The 14,239-nt window shown below is 56.5% G+C and overlaps 6 protein-coding genes across 6 annotated transcripts in view; all 6 read left to right on the top strand.

Annotated features, from left to right (window-relative positions):
• Positions 1-243: 243 nt before the first annotated feature.
• GGTG_03098 (hypothetical protein) lies at positions 244-646 on the top strand (the record flags this gene model as incomplete). Its single annotated transcript, XM_009220876.1, has 2 exons — positions 244-528; positions 588-646. Exons 1-2 carry the CDS (start codon positions 306-308, stop codon positions 644-646), a joined length of 282 nt encoding a protein of 93 aa, XP_009219140.1. The 5' UTR covers positions 244-305.
• Positions 647-2,113: 1,467 nt separating this feature from the next.
• On the top strand, positions 2,114-2,401 carry GGTG_03097 (hypothetical protein; the record flags this gene model as incomplete). Its single annotated transcript, XM_009220875.1, has 1 exon — positions 2,114-2,401. One exon carries the CDS (start codon positions 2,114-2,116, stop codon positions 2,399-2,401), a length of 288 nt encoding a protein of 95 aa, XP_009219139.1.
• Positions 2,402-3,173: 772 nt separating this feature from the next.
• Positions 3,174-5,073, top strand: GGTG_03096 (hypothetical protein; the record flags this gene model as incomplete). Its single annotated transcript, XM_009220874.1, has 3 exons — positions 3,174-3,479; positions 3,574-3,708; positions 4,771-5,073. The coding sequence occupies 3 exons, from the start codon at positions 3,174-3,176 to the stop codon at positions 5,071-5,073; spliced, it is 744 nt and encodes a 247-aa protein (XP_009219138.1).
• A 247-nt stretch (positions 5,074-5,320) lies between these two features.
• Positions 5,321-6,566, top strand: GGTG_03095 (hypothetical protein). The gene is made up of 2 exons (XM_009220873.1): positions 5,321-5,764; positions 5,833-6,566. The coding sequence occupies exons 1-2, from the start codon at positions 5,469-5,471 to the stop codon at positions 5,837-5,839; spliced, it is 303 nt and encodes a 100-aa protein (XP_009219137.1). The 5' UTR covers positions 5,321-5,468; the 3' UTR covers positions 5,840-6,566.
• A 1,764-nt stretch (positions 6,567-8,330) lies between these two features.
• On the top strand, positions 8,331-10,119 carry GGTG_03094 (hypothetical protein; the record flags this gene model as incomplete). Its single annotated transcript, XM_009220872.1, has 3 exons — positions 8,331-8,922; positions 9,348-9,462; positions 9,856-10,119. Exons 1-3 carry the CDS (start codon positions 8,570-8,572, stop codon positions 10,117-10,119), a joined length of 732 nt encoding a protein of 243 aa, XP_009219136.1. The 5' UTR covers positions 8,331-8,569.
• Positions 10,120-11,487: 1,368 nt separating this feature from the next.
• GGTG_03093 (hypothetical protein) overlaps positions 11,488-14,239 on the top strand; it is a gene marked incomplete at both ends in the record, with an annotated part of 3,704 nt that continues 952 nt past the window's right edge. The window contains 9 exons of the mRNA XM_009220871.1: positions 11,488-11,580; positions 11,659-11,666; positions 11,726-11,813; positions 12,052-12,229; positions 12,286-12,294; positions 12,402-12,716; positions 13,466-13,539; positions 13,666-13,690; positions 13,837-13,940. Of these exons, the coding sequence (XP_009219135.1) occupies positions 11,488-11,580; positions 11,659-11,666; positions 11,726-11,813; positions 12,052-12,229; positions 12,286-12,294; positions 12,402-12,716; positions 13,466-13,539; positions 13,666-13,690; positions 13,837-13,940 (894 nt within the window). The remainder of the gene's footprint in view (positions 11,581-11,658; positions 11,667-11,725; positions 11,814-12,051; positions 12,230-12,285; positions 12,295-12,401; positions 12,717-13,465; positions 13,540-13,665; positions 13,691-13,836; positions 13,941-14,239) is intronic.

The raw sequence follows: 14,239 nt of genomic DNA, 5'->3' as shown, positions 1-14,239 counted from the left end.
TCTCAAAATTAATTTGCCATGCACAACGAGAAAAGCTGAAGCACGCATTATACGCATTACCTGGCCGGCTGAGATTTAATGAAAGGGACCCGTCAGTCAAGTCAGCCTGAAATGATTGGATTCGTCGTCCTCGCCTGTTTGTTCAAAAATAGACGAGGCTCTGGGGCTGGACTGGGCTGGGCTGGGCCGCTGTCATGACCCCACAAGCCACGATGCAATCCCGATTTGTATCAGAAAGACCATAGCAAAGCCATGTCGTCCGACGTGCGTAGTGCTGCCCGGTCTGGCCGCGTCGAAACGGCTAAATGGGGCATCGCATATGGCAAAGCTTCCATGGTCCAGCTCTGCTCCCCTATGAGGCCTTTGCGACGCCTTCGCCGGGCTCGGAAGCCCCGGTGATGCCGCTCTGTGTCACGTTCCCGCCCGTGCTCTGTGTTGTGCGTGTGGCTGGCGCAACCATCGGGACGACGCGCGCCTTGCAATTTCGCCGAGCCGCGGGCTCTACAGGCATGGCCGCCGTAGCGGAAAGTATGTTTTCGCGATCGAAACATGTACGGGACCCAACCGCCCAACGTGCGCCCTTACAGCTGGGAACCCGGGGCCAGACTCTGTCGTCCCTCCTGTTCCCCCTGAGGATAGGGTGTGAAGGAAACCCGTCTGATCCACGGACCGTCGCCTGTTCGAGCCTAGCGATCAGGAATTTACGCGAAGGGTGTAGCTGGTACCATTGAATAGGAAGCTTACATATCCATTTTGACTTTGGGTCTCTAACCACCAAACATGATGAATCAAGATTCGTCGTGAAGCACTGTCCGGGACAGTGCTTGCGCATAACAAACATCGCGTAGACCCTTGTCCCGTCGGCTGGGCGAGACAGAGACGACACCATCAATTCGCGGGCACAGAATATTCCGCTTTTGGGAAAGGCTGGCGAGAACAGGTCGCAAGGGTACCACTGCTATCGACCATCGCCATCAGCATGAATGCATGTGCTCGCAAACAAGGCGGTGGAAGAGGCAGAAGAACAGACCCCCTTTTTTCCCTTCTCCCTTCCTTCTGTTTTCGCTTCTCCCGCTAGAAGCCAAAGCACTCGTGGCAACCCCATATCTAGCTCGAAATACTGCTCCGTGCACCGCCAAATTTCCATCAGGCCCATAATGACGCTTGTGATGGAGACGCATTGGAGCTGGAGCCGTCACGCACGCTTCTTTTGCCAAGGCGCCCACTCCTGCAAGAGAAGGTCCGTAGAACAATTCCAACGCTCCACGAGCCCCTCCGTGCGCGGCTTTTGTGCCCTGTTTAATTTTAAGCTGCTGCCCGCTGTGGTAGGGGGTTCGTTTTTTGCCTTTTTCGTTTTTTGCCTTTTTCTTTGTCTCCTTTCCTGTGCCCGAGGACGGTGTAACCATAAAAAATAATTAAAAAAAAAGCCTTCGGTATCTCCAACTAGACAGGGGTGTGTCCAGAACAAACAACGACGAGACCAAAATTAGGTCTGGGCTTGCGTTCTATCGGTGAAGAAAGCCGGCATAAACAAAACATCCGGCGCTTTGGTGCGTCGCCGTTTGCTGTCAGATGAGCGGTGGACGATGAGACGAGAAGGGGAAGAAGAGGCAGCGCAGGTACCGCAGGGGTCAAGGCAGGGCGGTCAGTTCTGGACAGCGTCGAGGTCTATGCATTAGGTTCTGGGTCTGCGTCCATCAGGGGATGGGTGATTTCCATCGAAATGCATCGCGAGGTCTAGGTCACGCATGCGCACGCTTAACCTTTTTTTTGGCCCATCGCTGCTGGCGCGCCAGATGTTACAGTCTGGGCCAGAGGGTGAGGGTTTGCCGTTTTCGGTTCCTGACGTTTAGGCTTTCGTCACTTCTCACCTCCCGTCGTCTCTTTTCGACAGACGAACCCCTCCCGTGCATGGCTGGACCCAAGCACGGGGGAAGAAAAGCAGCAGGGGGAAGGGGGAAAGGGCCTGCGTGCTGTTCCTGCGCACGGCAACCCTGGTTTCCAAGAAGCGCCCACGGACGTTTTGGGAGACGTCGTTGGCAGTTTGGCGGGAAGACGCACGGAAGACAAGAGAAAGGGGGATTTCACTAGCCAAAGTAAAAAAAAAAGGCAAATGAGAAATGCGCCCTGCTGGTCTCGCTCGGATTCGTATTCAGCAGCCCACACCCTGCTCTGCCGCTTCGCACAGGGTCGAGGCAAGGCTGACCGCCGCCTTCTGGTTGGCCACAGATCCTTCAGCCCTCCCAATTCAATTCCAATGGATGGCGCCTCCCGCGCCCGCCGGGCGTTTCCACCACGTGGCGGCAGCAAGGCCCGCACGGCCGCGGCGAAGGCCGAGATCAACGTGGCCCAGCTGGCCCTCAAACGTTCAGCTAGTTCGATACTTGGGCCGCTTGGCTAAAAATATGCCACACAAGGCGTCATTCCGACCGTAGGAGTGGTCTGCAGCGAAGAAACGGCGGTCTGGTAGGTTGCGCACATACACAGCAAAGTGGCCGCCAGAGAACAGATTTGAGCAGTCAATACTTGGGTCGGCCGTGTTAGCTGCATCGCCAGAGACGCTTGTTGTGAGGGAGCGAGCGGGATGGTCATGCACAAGAAACCTTCTCGAGGTGGTGGTTTGGCTCACTGGATTTCCCCAAATGGGCATGTTACAGGCAGACATGGCGTGCATGCGGATCTGTAATCGATCTTGCTAGCCTAATCTACCAATCACCATTGAACGGCCAAACGAGGAGGAGGGCTGACGTGTGCGCGTCAACGCTAAGCGCGTGACAAGGGCCAGACAAACGCTTCGACAGTCGAGCAGCAAGGCCAGACATGCGGTCAATACCCAGCCCTGGGTACCTAGGTACCACCTACCTCCCTCACAGGATACTAGGTATGCACAGCTCCCCCCCCGTGATGGGCCGTCGTGATCAGGTTTGATGGCCAAACCTTAAAGCGACCCAAGCAGAGGGACACCCCGCGGTCGGCATCGTCGGCGAGAGGGAAAAAAAAAAAGATGACGTTGCGGTCAGAGCGCTGCTTCAGCGGGTCCACATCCCGGTTCCTTCTCACCTGAATAAGCTTTTGCGCCACCGCGACCTTGAACCTTTCCAACTGTGCCCCTACCACAAACTCTATTGACTACCTACAAAGTCGTATCGGGATGGACGGCTCCCCGAGCTGCCATGCCCGTCCGTCAGGTCGCCGACTGGCCCGCAGAGTTTGCTGGAGGAGGGCTCCCTGGCCGGCAAGGGGAGGAGTCTGCGGCGGCGCGGCGTCGTGGGAAATCGGCCGAGGCTGCAGCCCCGGGGGCGGATGATCTTCGGCGTGTGGGGTTGCGCGACCCAGCCCTGCTCAACAAGAACAACGTATCAATAATGCAATGCCATGCAGCACCCAAAGAGGGGGTGGCCGTGGCGGCCGCATCTGTGGCCGCCTTGGGTCTGGCCAGCCAACCAGCCAACCAGCCAGCCCTACCTAACCCAGCACGGGTACAATGCATCTTGATGGATCCACCACCGCCCCGTTGTCGACAGACGAGAAGAGGGGTTACTCCTATTGTCTGGCTACCTATCTTAGACCTAGATACGCGGCGCAGGCGCCGGTGTTCGCGCCGCCAACGTTCGGTCGCTTATTTTGAGCACATGCAGACCCCCATGCGGCGGCTACGTGCTGTCGGCGGATCACGCCAGCACCCGATGGCACCTTGGGAATAGCAGGGTGAGTGAGGGGTTGCCGATTTTCTCGCACGACGATTACCGCCGCCGCCCATGTCTGTCCCATCAAAGTCCGCCCATGGGTATGGAGCTTTCGTCTCTCCCCTCAGCCACTGCACCCATGTAGTCCGCTCTCGAGCCTAACCAGCCCGCACAAGCCCACCGAGAGTGAGGCAGGCAGGTTGGAGGTTCATTGACAAGGGCGTGTGTAGGCGTGCGAAAAAAAAAATTTGACCCCGGCTCGCAGTTGCGGGTCGAAGCGATGACATCCATCCCCACAGCGCCGGGCCACATTCTTGTTTGATTGCATGAGTGGGGCGTCAGGACCGGGGCGGTGAAAAGGGAAAGGATAGATATCCATGTCGGCGTGCTTCGTCGTGATGAATAATAAGAAGCAAAAACAGCCACACGCTGCTGCAACCTGACCCATCGTGCCTATCGCAAGCTCCAAAATCCGGCCATGCTCGGCCATGAACGTCTCCGGACCCAAATAAACATGCTGCTAGGTAGGCCGCACTTTACCAGGCAATGCCCACCTTGTCAAATGCGATACGTAGCAGCATTGCGGTTAAATCATGAGAGTCCTGCACCCATATGACTCAATTGTGTTGGAAATACCGCCCCGTCGGCTGCTGCTGCTGGATGCGTTGGCAAACCCTGCCGTTGAGAAAAGCCTAGGAATATCCCCACACACCACCATTGCCCCGCCCTCTCACAAAGCCCCATGCGCTGTTTTCCTTTCTCTTTTTATTTTTCTTCTTTCGTCATATTGTGTGCGCCAAGTCAGTCCTCCGCAGCCCTCCGGTCTCGACGCCCTCCCAACCTCTAACTGCCGGGACCAAAATCCCAGGTTTCGGGCCCAGCTGGGACGCACACGGAGGACAGAACTCCCAAGGTTTGGATTCGCGTTGCGCGAAGCCGTACAAACCTGGAGCTGAAACCGCTCCTGCTCCTCTTGTCAGGACAAATCTTCGCGATGTGGCGGGCGTTGACTTGTGCCATCTGTTCAGACGGAGACGAGCTATGGAAAAGAACCGAGATTGCTCTGGGCTCGCCAGATGAGTAGCGAGCGAAGAAACTCAAAAGCCTTGCCAGGCCAGCATTGGCTCAGCCCGCTCGGTTCCGGGGGCGGGCATGGCATGGAGGGGGGCGTGAGAGGGTGAGAGCGAGAGTGGTGGCCCACCGATCATCCTCCTGGGTCCCCGGTCCCAGTCCAGGCGCGCTCTATAGCCAGTTTGCCATTCGGAGTAACCACACCGACGGACAGTCAGCCGCTGCGAAGCGCTGCGACGCCTCCCGCATTGTTTACTGTACCATTAGCAGGGCTCAAGGGAACACCCGCGAGGGGGCGGCGCCCGTACGGAGATAGGAGGCAAAAAAAATGCCATTTTCGAGGTAGCGCCAAGAGCACCCCATGTTTAGCCCCTACCAAATAAGGCCTAGCCCACATTTCTTTTTTCTTTTTCAACATCAATCGCAGCACCAATTCGAATCCGCCCACACGCGTTTTAATCGATTGGCTAGTGCATACCCCTGTCCCCTGCCCTCGCTACACGAGTGACCTCCCGCTGAGATTATTTAACCCTCACACCTCCGTACGAGACGCCGAAACACGGTGACCATAAAAAAAACATCCCCGGCCATGCAGCAGGGCGGCCTTGTAAACGCCGCCCGCATCAACCCCGCGATACGACACGGGGGTGCTAGCTCCCTGGCAGCTATAAGGGCCAGGTAGAGGGAGCTTTCCCAACATGGCATGTCATCATGAAGACCGCCCGGGCCGCCCAGAACCTGGTCTGTCCAACTATCATGAGACAGCTATGGTCGTACTTTGAGGTTTTGCCTTGCGCGTGCATCGAGGCAAAAGCAACAGACAGCTGGCTTTTCTGCCGAGACGCTGGACGTCCACTCGTCCAGCCAGCCAATGCCGACCGCAGGAAGGCAGAAGAAAAGGACAGGAAAATCCCTCAATTCATCATCGGTGTGTTGGCATCAAAGAACTCCCAACGATATCCGAGCTCTGTCCTGTGCGCACCCCGTTTCGCTTGGTGGACCCTGTGGTAAGCAAACATCACCGTATCCCTTTGAGTGCCGTTCGGCCCCCGGTCGCTGATCTTGCGTGCGTTAGCAAATAAAAACGGTTGTTTTTTTGGTACTTCCGCGTGCGCCTTAATTAGCCCGTGATAGAAGTACCAGCACAAGTCATTGTGACAAAGCGGTACGTCGCGCTTGAGTAGGGCAAGTTCCAACGCGCCCCTAAAAATCCGTACCTCCAAGTCACAGCAACAAACAGGGGTGCTTTTGCTACTCAAAGGGATGAGAGCCAGCTAGCGAGATGGTTCAATTCGTCCGAATGGGCGCGCGAGATACCCAAGTCCAGCGCCCCTCCGCATTGGACCAATCAACCAGCACCCCAGCCCAAGGGGGTATTCACAACGCATCAATGACGGCAGCCACAACGCAATTTGCCGAGGTCGTAGAGATTGTGCGCCAGTGCCACATTCTCTGGTTTTGTACAGCCTCTAGCGACTTCCAATCTTTGAATGGGCAAAGAACAAGCAAGTGCAGAGGATCTCTTACCCATTTCAGTCTCTTCTTTCACATTTAGGCAGTCGGCCTTTAGTACATTTGCTACCACAATCACGAGCATGGAGAACTCGGATGCACTTGAGATTATAGGCTGCGCAAGACAGAGCGCCGGAAATGCTTGGGCGGGTGAAAGCGAATGCTGGATTGCTTGTTGACCCGACAATCATTCGAGTAACTAACACCCGCTTCTCGTTTTGCTCCTTCCATGTGTGAACCAACATCCCAAAAGGAAACACCGAACCTGTCTGCATCACGTTAGAGGCCAAGTCGACCCCACCATCTCCGCGCTTATTTTCGGATGCTTAGCGCCCAGTGGGCCTGGGCCTGGGGCGGACCGGGGGTTAGGGATGGATCTTCTGGCCCTTGGAAGAGGCGGCTCCCCAAGGTCCCCTGACGGCGATGTCGTCGTTCTCAAGCGCTGAGAGGGCAAACAGAAAAGAGACACTCAAAACCTGATGAATGGTAGTGGGTGAGGAGGAGGAGGGAAAAGAATACCAAGTAGGTCAGGATGGCCTCTTGATATAGACATCAACTTCATGGCCAGCAGATTGCAATATCAGCTCCTTGAACTAACAACGAGTAATGCGGGATACACCGACGCCAAAGCCATGCTTGCCCGGCTTCCCAGATACCACGTAACAGACATTCATACCAAAGTCTATCATACCGATATAGCTCGCTGCTCGGGGCTTGACACATCACTCCGATACAGTCGATTGTACTTTACTCTCCTATGCTTGAGTACACATGCATAACAACAATGTAAGAAAAAGGACGAGAAAAAAACGACTGCGCCGTCTCGACCGAGGCAATGAAATGGGCAATGAGGCTGAAAGTTAGTGCCATGGCGATCCATGAATGGTCTGGCCCATTACGGCATTCACTGCCGCTTGGGCGGCTCCCGTTTACAGGACGGCAAACACGGCAGCCATGTGCCGCGTATAGATAGACGTGCTTAGGTAAACCTGCACGACGCGCCCTGTCAGGATGGTGGATATATGGTATTTTTATAACGCAACTGCTGGCCGCAAAATTGGTTGCGTGTCATCGACACTACCCCAGCGAGCACGAGGGCCCAATAAACAGTTCGCAGCGAATGCAACGCTGCAATGGAAGGCTTGGGAGGCTGACGTGCTGACGTGCTTCATGCTGTCAGCACCCAACCACAAATGCGGCCGCCCACGCATACAGCGATCCCGCCAGCTCACCGGGATGATGGCAAGGCTCTCAATACACCGGGCTGGGTTGGTCATGTGAGGGTCAGTTTGCCTTGGAAGGAGATGGAGTTGTGAATTTTGTGGCATAAAAGTCTGCTTGCATTCTTTGGCCGGCACTTGCACTTTGGCGTTGCACCTCCTTGCTGATTATTGACCCTCCTTTCAATAACTCGCGTGAGATCGTCGCTGCGCGAGATTGTCACCCGGCACTTGTGGCGTCGGGTCCGCCTCTCCCCGCCTCGTCATCTCCAGCTTTTTCCCAACATTGGCGGAGGAGCGCCTTGCCGTAACGGTAAACCGCAGGACGGCGTCGCAGATGCTGTGGCGTCTCTCTATTTCTCGCTCACCTCGCTTCCCCCCTGCAACTCCTCTGCCCGGCTGCCGCCAGATGTCGTGATCATGATGGCTCGCCTGTTGTTGTTGTGCATGGGACTTTTTTTTTTTTGCTTCTTTCGCACTAGTTAGGTGAGCTGTCATTTTGCCAGCCATTCAACAAGAGACACGAAGGTAACGCTATCGGGCCAAGGCCGCCGACGTTCTCCATTTCAGGCCCTTTCAATATTTCATCTTAGCTCATTCCGTCTTTGTTTGCCCCCCTTGCTTTTTTTTTTTGGCTCCTGTTTCTTTTTTCTTTTTACTCTCCCTCCTGTTTTGCTTCTACCTATCTTTTTTACACTCCCCTAAGCGGAGCACACCTGTCACCTCATTTAACCCTTGCAACGGAGGGTTCGGAAGATCGATGCAACCCTACTGTCATCTGATCGATGGCCCCTGCCCCTGGCTACACCTGTTTCCGTCCCATAACCGCCCCGAGACCCCCCAAGTCAGTTGTTGTTCCCGCACAGCCCGGTCGAAAAATTGGGATGCCTGATGGATGGGGAGCCGGGCGCTCCTCCTCCAGTATTTGCCTTCGCACAAACGAGTTTGCGGATCAAGGAAGGGTCGTTGGGGCCGCAAGAGGTTGCTGATACACCCTGTGGGCCTTTGATGTGAAACCGCTTGTGCTGTGCTGTGGGCAGAAGCGGAGAGTCCTCGTGCATTGATGGTGGATCTGTTACGATGGATCTTTTCGACCCTGTTTTTTATTCTCCCGCTCCTTCTTTTGCTGCCGTCGTGAAAGGGTTGTCTCTCCTCCTCCCCCCCACAGCGGAACCTGTTCTGCTCATGGTCATGGGGAGTAAGGAGGCTGGCGGTGAAGACATGCCCCCTCAGTCGGTGAAGTTTGTTTCGCGCACACCGACAAAGAAGAGAAGGGATAACCCTTGGTGGACCATCCCTCCCGTTCCCGTGCTCACATCGGACACGTTGGAAGCCTGTTCCATGGAAAGAGAGAGCTCCATCACGTCTCACACCCACAAATTCCCAAATGATCCATCATCGTGGAACCTCCCTCTCCGCCGCGCTAGACGAATGTACGTGTCCTATGCGGTACAACGCGGTCATGTGCCAGTGTGTAGCCCTATCGGGCGGCTGCATCGTCGCCGAGGAAATGATCACCCTTGTTGGCCCCTCACTGCTTTTTTTTTTTTTTTGCGCTTTCGACTGGTTGCGATTGGCAGACAAGACGTCCTCTCTGAGGATGCCACGAAGCTCGCAGTAAAGTAAATTTGTTAATCTATTCCTTCCACCACAACTGCGCCGCAGCGAATGTCGTCCACGTGCATCATGTCCCAAAGTACCGCGCTGCAAAGGACATGCAGGGTGCGGCGAGGTGGTGGCTGTCAAGCGTCTTCTAGAGCGCCCCTCTCGGACGGGGCTATCTGATCCGTCCGCTTTTCCCCACGCGAGGGGGAAACAAAAAAGGTGTGTGTGTATGTAAAACAAATGCCGCGCAAAGTGAGCAACCAGCTGTATGTGTGGATGGTGTTATCGTCTATGCGTATTCATCGTCAGCCTCGGAGTTTAGTGAACCAACCACACTAGGCTACGTTGCATCTGGTTCAGTTGGGGGAGTGTGTTTTACGGCTGCATGCTCAAGTGCAAAGTGGCTTGCGAGCTAGGTCAAACGGAAGAGCAAAAGATCCGGCCTACCAGGGAAAGGCTGACGGCCTCATGCGGGCAGGGCCAGTGAATGCTGACAACTGGACCCTCAACTCGCTTCCCGTCATCGTGGCCGGTCCCGTGTGGTGACTCGCCGTCGGGTCCATTTTGCGGCTTACAGAACATAAGAGACCCAGCAGCTCGGATTGCCTACGTCCGTATGTGTGGATTACTGTATACCAATGTCCACATTATTGCAACTCGGAGCCAAAGGTGGTAATATCGCCCGCTGCTGGGGACTTTCTAGCGTCCCGAGTCCGAAATAGAATCCCTGATGCTGATGATGAGCTTCTGATATGGGCAAGGTATATGCGGTCCAGCGGCACGACAGTCGACGGGAATTGTGCGCAGCCTTGGCACACCCGCGGCGGGGAGGCGTCGGCTGTGAAGTTCAGCTCCATCTACCCGGCACCTTCCTAGTTCTTGCCTCTCCCCCATTCCACCGGCTGGCCACGACAGCCGAGCTCTCCCGATTTGGATCTGCGCGCCTCCTTCCGCTGGTTCGAGGGCTGGGCTGGTTGACGATGAGGGGGACGAACACCATCAGCTGGCGCCCGGCCTGCCCGTAATTAAGGTAGCCCGGCTGGGGATGGGTTGTATCGCATTCCGTCCAATCAGAAAGGGCGTGCCGGCAAAACGACGAGGCCCCGGTTGGCCGACCCTGGGCGTAATTTTCCCCGTCCTGTTTCCGGGGGCTCGGACCCAGCTGTCACTGAGTCAGCCCCACAGCAATGCAAGCCATCCCACGTGGAATGCAGGGGTAAGCCCAGCCCAGTGCGGGCCCCCTGAAGATCACACGCAGGTTTTTGTTGGGGGAGCAGGTCTGGAGAGGGACGGAGGCAGGCACGCACCAGCCCGTCAATGGCAGGCAAAAAAAAAAAAACCCCCCGAAATGAAGAAGAAATAATTTGCATAGCTTGGCGTCGGCATGGTGCTGCGATTGCCGCCCGAGACATGCTACTTTTCTTCGCTCAAACGCTCTGTCTAAACTAGTCGTGGTTTGGCAACACGACTGGCGCCAGGCACAGCCGAGGATGCGACTTGCACGTGGCATTGGCTCGCGACTCAAACACTCGTATTGCGGCAGGGTGGGGGGAGGGGCTGGCGACGATGGAGCAAGATGCCCCGGCACTTCGGCCAGAATGCCCGCAAACCCGCTCGCCGTCGCGGGCAGCAGCTGGATGGAGGCAGCATGTGCCAGCCCGCTCGCGCCCGGGAACCCGAATGAGCTCATCATGGCGCCGTGGCCGTTCTTGCTCTGTGCGCCCTCTCTCTCTCGGGTGCCTGGCCCCGCCCAGAAGCGCCCAAATCGAACATGGTCCCCTGGAAGGCAAGGACAAAACAGGCACGCCCCCCCCCCCCCCCCCCCAGTCGGTGAGAAGGACATGAATCAAGGATTACCGCTTTAGGCATCCCGTAAAAAGTTGGATATCGCCTGACATATGACTGACGATCCCGTGATGTGCTTACCGCACCGGGATAATGGGAAATAAAAAGAAAAGAAAAAAAAACAGCTGGCTGCCCTGACCCGACCCACCACGGAGGGGAGGGGATTGAGTGGGTTTCAGGATGTTGCTCAACTGGAGGTGGGCGCGCTCATTTTTACCGAGACATTCCGGGCAGAGGCGTCGACGTAGTGACGGCAATGGAGAAAGAGCCCTAGCAAGGGGACGCGTGGGACGCTATCGAGGACCATGCGGCGCAAAGTTGGCGATCTGGTGCCTGATTGTTTACTCGTCTGGGCAAGGCGACCGGTTCGGGACGGACGAGATTGATGTGGCGTCTTGCCGTCATCACCGACGCCAGCCACCCTACCTAGGCACCATGGTGGGGATGGCCAATATGTGATGTCCTCATCTTTACATACACATGAGCATGGTACCTACCCCCTCTCGGCTGGGCAGCCAAGACCCACCGCCAGGGCTTGTGATGCCGTGATGCCCAGCGCACCTTGGACCTTGGTTCTGTCTGTCGTCTTGGCTCTGCCGACGCTGCCTGCCGGCTCGCTTTTTAGCACAAAGAGGCGGGACGTAATCAAAGACGCAACTTTATAAGATGATGTGTTATTTATGGCCCGTTTTGGTTGTATTTACTTGCTCGCGTTTCAGTATGACAGGTGTGTAAGCAATCTAGGCCATGATGTCTCTAATGATGGGCAAACAATGTGTTTCGTAGCAATGGCGCCTCCTCACTCGGGAACGCAAACCACAGAAGGGGGAGGGTGGCTGTCAGCATCTTGTTCCTACGCGTCAATGCTGACGTGGTGCGCCATACATTTAGTGGCTGGTATAGGAAGAGGAGAAGGAGGATGAAGAGGGGGGCGGCGGCAGATATCGGCCGCCCTCCCCTGTTGCATATTGCATTATTGTACACGCGACGTGCCTCATCCGGAGCTCCGATGCGGCCGCCGCATGCAAAGATAATCCCACCAACTAAGCGGTGGCGACCCAGAGCCACGACCACCCTCAAGAAAAAAACAAAAAAAAACAACAACATTGAAGTTCACACACAAGTGGTGGGAAGGGTCATTTTCCCGCCGCGTCGTGTTGTGGCCGCCCCGCGCCATTTTAACCTATCTGCAACGCCCGTGGGGGTCGCTGTCCCGACGGAGCCGCAAGCGAAGGCGCACGCGAGGCGGGACCCTCGCTGGGCCGGAGGACGCCGCGGGGGCGGGCGGATGTGAAGGCCGGTAGCTAAGGTGCCAGGTAGTAAGGGGCAACATCACATACATACAGGCAAATACAGTAGGTAACGTAGGGAGGTCGCTATTTGTGGGACCGGCTCTTATCATTGTCCCCGGCGGCGGTGCATTGGGAGATGATGTGCTAGCCATATGCATGATGTAAAATAGGTACTAGAAATGTCGCCCAAAATAAGCATCACCAATCCCCTCCGCCCGCCGCCCTCCCTCTCTCCAGATCCCCGGGGCAGGCCCTCAAAAAGGGGGCGACGACGCAACCACCGGGTGCCCACGTGGACCACCCCTCGGCCTTGTTATCTGGCACAACACGGCAGATGCTCGGCGGGCCCTCCTCCCTCTCTCTCCCTCCCACTAGACTCCTTCTGCGGACCTTCTTCCTTCCTCTGACCGGAAAGCCGAGAGAAGTCGTGTCATCAGCGGCGTCTCGTGCACGCAATGCCACCAAGGATCCGGATTTACACTCTAGTAGCGACCTGTCCCCTTCCTAATTGCGTAGGTGACTCAACCCAACTCGGGCGGAAAGCAGATCTGACTGTGCTCTTGCTTCCTTCCGATACTACGTCGAGACGTGTCCATTAGTTCTGTAGATCAAGGACACTTTGGAGGCACTATCTCGCGCCATCCTTCCCCATAGGAGGAATGCCGTGCTGCCCGGGGAAAAGCTGCACAATGGGAACATCTTTCGGCCACTACTGCCACCCGAGACACCCGAAAAAAAACAACAACAAGAAGATCTACATACAGCCGAGAGAGGAGGGTGGGAGTGGGAGGGGGTCAGCCAGGGCGCCGGCATCATCATCAACAAGCGAACGACACACCCCCGAGGTACTTCAGGCACATGTACCGCGCATGCTCGTTTTTCTGTTTCTTCTCCTACTTCTTTTTCTACGTGCACCCCGCCACAGCCAAAACAGGACGGGAAAGCCATCGATCGGGGGGTCGCCCTGAGATGTCTTAAACCCGTGTGTGCGCCACGGCCGCCGCGCCCCTCCTCCCCTTCCTTGCGACCTCACTCTCGGCGCGGTCAGCATGCGTGGTGCATGCATGTACCTAAGTTGGGACCCCCTCCCTTTCCCCCCCCCTTTGATGATCTATCCATAATCCGCAAGAAGGGTGTGCTATCGCAAGGCTCCACGGTAGCAGTGCACGCAGTGGTGGCTTTTTTTTTCTTCTTTGCAATGGACTGATTTGCGTTTTACGAAACATTGATGCAGCCCAGGGCGGCCAGCCAGCAGGCCAACCGGACGACCCCGCCCGGACGGCAGATGGCCAGCAGGCCAGGGCCAGCGTAAGTGTGCTGGCCGCCCGCGTTCCCCTTTCCCAGCCGCCCAGCCCCCCAGCCCCCCAGTCAATCTACTTGGCCGGCCTTCCGCCCCCGCGCACCATTTTGTTGGTGATCTAAATGGCACGGCAGACCCCCTCTCTCGCGGCCCTAAACCGTAAGTCCACGCGCGCGAGTTCTCGGAGCGGTTCGAGGGCGTGTGTGATGTGACGAGCCCAGGGGTGGTTAGTGGCAGGTGGTGTGGGAGCAGTGGGGGTAGCAAGCACAGTGGATGCGATGGAGGTAATACTGGGAGCTGCGCAGCTGCGATTGAAGCTGCGGTAGCAAGAGGCGAGGTAGGGGTTGGCGTGGCGTGCTTTGCTGTGTGGATTTGGCGCCAATGGAAACGCATGCCTCTCTCGCTTGCTGTGCGTAAACGCGTAAACATGGACCCCTGCAAAAAAAGTGCCAGCCACAAGGGGAAATAAGAGGCCTGATGTTACCGTACCCGAACCAGCAGGCCGCCGACACGATTGTGTCGGCCAGCTTTTGGCTCCTCCTGTTGGCCCTTTTTCTTACGTCTGACACCCTCTCGAACCCTCTCGAACCCGCCTGGATGCGTCACGTCGGCAGACAGACACCACCAGACAGGGTCCCCAGCCGCTGAGCGACACAGCCTGGCGCCCGCTAGCCTGAGGTGCTAAGTGCGTATTTGCCGCGCGTAGAT

This window comes from Gaeumannomyces tritici, assembly GCF_000145635.1.
Source record: "Gaeumannomyces tritici R3-111a-1 unplaced genomic scaffold supercont2.2, whole genome shotgun sequence".
Classification (NCBI taxonomy): domain Eukaryota; kingdom Fungi; phylum Ascomycota; class Sordariomycetes; order Magnaporthales; family Magnaporthaceae; genus Gaeumannomyces; species Gaeumannomyces tritici.
Note: the sequence above shows the minus strand (reverse complement) of the source record. Positions and strands in the feature narration are given on the sequence as shown.